Source organism: Eurypyga helias, unplaced genomic scaffold (assembly GCF_000690775.1).
Source record: "Eurypyga helias isolate BGI_N326 unplaced genomic scaffold, ASM69077v1 scaffold9392, whole genome shotgun sequence".
NCBI lineage: Eukaryota > Metazoa > Chordata > Aves > Eurypygiformes > Eurypygidae > Eurypyga > Eurypyga helias.
In genome coordinates, this window is record NW_010234027.1 from 28,531 (window position 1) to 30,815 (window position 2,285).

Genomic DNA, 2,285 nt, shown 5'->3' on the forward strand with positions numbered 1-2,285 from the left:
TTTTTACTTTAACAATTTATACATAGTTCAGAAAAAGAATGTGCAAAACATAACCAAGTACCTTGCACAGACTCTTGCAAGTATTCTGTCACAAAAAGCAGCCAAATGCTACTACACTAGCAGTTCATGGTTAATTTTTAAACACCCAGGGGTGTATTTTCTGTATGCCTGTTACCTGTTGGTCTTTGTGAATTCAATTCTGAAAGTTCAGAGAAATAAGGAACTATTGCATAGCCTATAAAGTTGTATGTAGATCATGAAAATTTTTGCTGATCAGCTTTTTTTCATGACATACACTAAATCTCAAATGTAGGTGACCAGAAACATCTATTACAAGGTTTAATAAATTACACAGCCACATGACATTTATTTTTTTTTTGCATAGACTACTTCTGAAAGCTTTAGGCCAAATCTGAACACGAAGATGGTTTCAAACCTGTTCTACAATAACTCTGCAGCCCTTCAACAGCCCATTTACTTACCTACTCGGCCATAGCACCCAGAAGGAAGTGCAATTTGAATGTCTGTTTTCACTACAGCTTTTTCCATGGGTGGTATCACACAGTCATAGGCACTATGTTAAAGAAAAAAACACTAGATGATACAGAATATTTTGAAAACGTTCTTCTCTGTAACATAAGGTACAAAATTATTGCCTAGTTATTCTTGCTGGCAATTTTTTATACAAGAAATATTTACAGATTTGCAAAACCTACTGCAGCCCCTAAACCACATGGTATTTTCATTTTGAGGGTGCTAGCTTAAAATTTCAGTAGTGTCATTTGAACAGCACAGTCTTAAGACTGCTAGTTTTAAATGCTTTTTAACCAGTCAGATGACAAAAACCACAAGTTTAACCATCAGGTGGAAAGGCATTGTGCAATTTCTGCGCAAGACACTTTAAAAATAGTACTCTTCTAAATAAGCTTTCTACAGCAGATAAACTAGTTGTAATAAAAAATAATAAACTATTAAATTTAATTTTAGGCAACAATCGTTCTTTTTTGAGCAGGTCAGAAATCCATGATTCATATGATCCTGTTGGGAACTGCAAACTAGAGAGATTTTAAGAACTTTCTGAAGCTACCCAGCTGGAGGTTTAGTGAAAGGCAGCGGTGACAATACCCCAGTGAGACTGTTCTACTTGATTAAGGCAAACATATATAAGAACTGATTTTCAAATACTGGGAAGCACTGAAAGTTTTTTTATGAAACAGACTTTTTCCAGATGTACAGTGCACCACTGGAGGAAGAACAAAATCAAACCTGGTAAGACAAAAGGAATACAAAGGAATAGTGACAAGTGTGGTGAAGCAAAGCTTCAGGAAGTCAGATAGGCAAAGAAAAAGACACGACTCATTATTCTACGCAGTCCTGAAAAAGGGAAAGTCTCGGTGGAGTCAAGATATAACTAGTGATTGTGTTTGATCACAGAAGCACTATGCAAACAACCACACGCCTAGCTGCAGAAATCCCAGAATACAGTGAGAACTTCTGAACAATGGTCACTACCAGTTGAAACAAACCAAAACCTAAGTCTGTGGAGCAACCCACCCACGCGGTTTCCAGCTAGCAGTATTACCAAACTGCCACATCCTCCTCTGGCAGGCGGTACCTGACAGCCACGGGGAAAGGAGAAAAGCATGAAGTGCTGGCAGGGAGGACCCACACGCACTACCGTTTTTTGTCTTTCAAGAGGAAGCCACCTAGCCAACGCTGGTGCCAACAGCAACTCAGGGTGATGTGCCAAGCCTGACTTTTGGCCTGCAGTGCTACCTGAAGAAATCAGTGATGCAGCGTGACTGCACCACAGATGCCTGAAAATGGAGAGGGATGGAGGAGCAAGGGAGCTAAGGAATAGGGTCAGCTTTGGCCTCCCGTTCGTCAGGGCCGGGGACCCTCTCCCGGGGCTCTGCTTGGAAAGGGAAAAGGGGCCCTGCCTCACGAGGGCCCTCTCAGCCCCTCCCTGAGAGGAAACGGGCCGGGCCGGGGGCTCCTCCCCGGGTGGGGTACCCTCACCTGTAGAGATCGTAGCCCGCAGCCCGAGCTGAGCCCTTGGAGGGGGCTGAGGCGTTCTCAGACAGCTTAGTGAAGCGGAGCCGTGCGGTGGGCTCCCCGGGCACCGAGCCCTTCTGCTTCTTGCTGGGGGACGGCTGCAGGACGACCTCGGAGGCCGGCATCGCTGAGCGGCGACGGGAAGGCGAGAGAGAGCCGCGGTAAGGGAAAAGCCCGCCAAAACCGGCACGGCCCACTAACGGCGGGAAGGGGGAGGGGGGAAATCGCCC

At 44.9% G+C, this 2,285-nt stretch overlaps 1 protein-coding gene across 1 annotated transcript in view; it reads right to left on the reverse strand.

Moving 5' to 3' along the window:
* Positions 1 to 2,197, reverse strand: part of DUT (deoxyuridine triphosphatase) — a 9,733-nt gene extending 7,536 nt beyond the window's left edge. Inside the window, exons 1-2 of the mRNA XM_010161905.1 lie at positions 2,020 to 2,197; positions 483 to 574 (exon numbers count right to left, since the gene is read on the reverse strand). Of these exons, the coding sequence (XP_010160207.1) occupies positions 483 to 574; positions 2,020 to 2,180 (253 nt within the window). The 5' untranslated portion in view covers positions 2,181 to 2,197. The remainder of the gene's footprint in view (positions 1 to 482; positions 575 to 2,019) is intronic.
* Between the last annotated feature and the right edge of the window lie 88 nt (positions 2,198 to 2,285).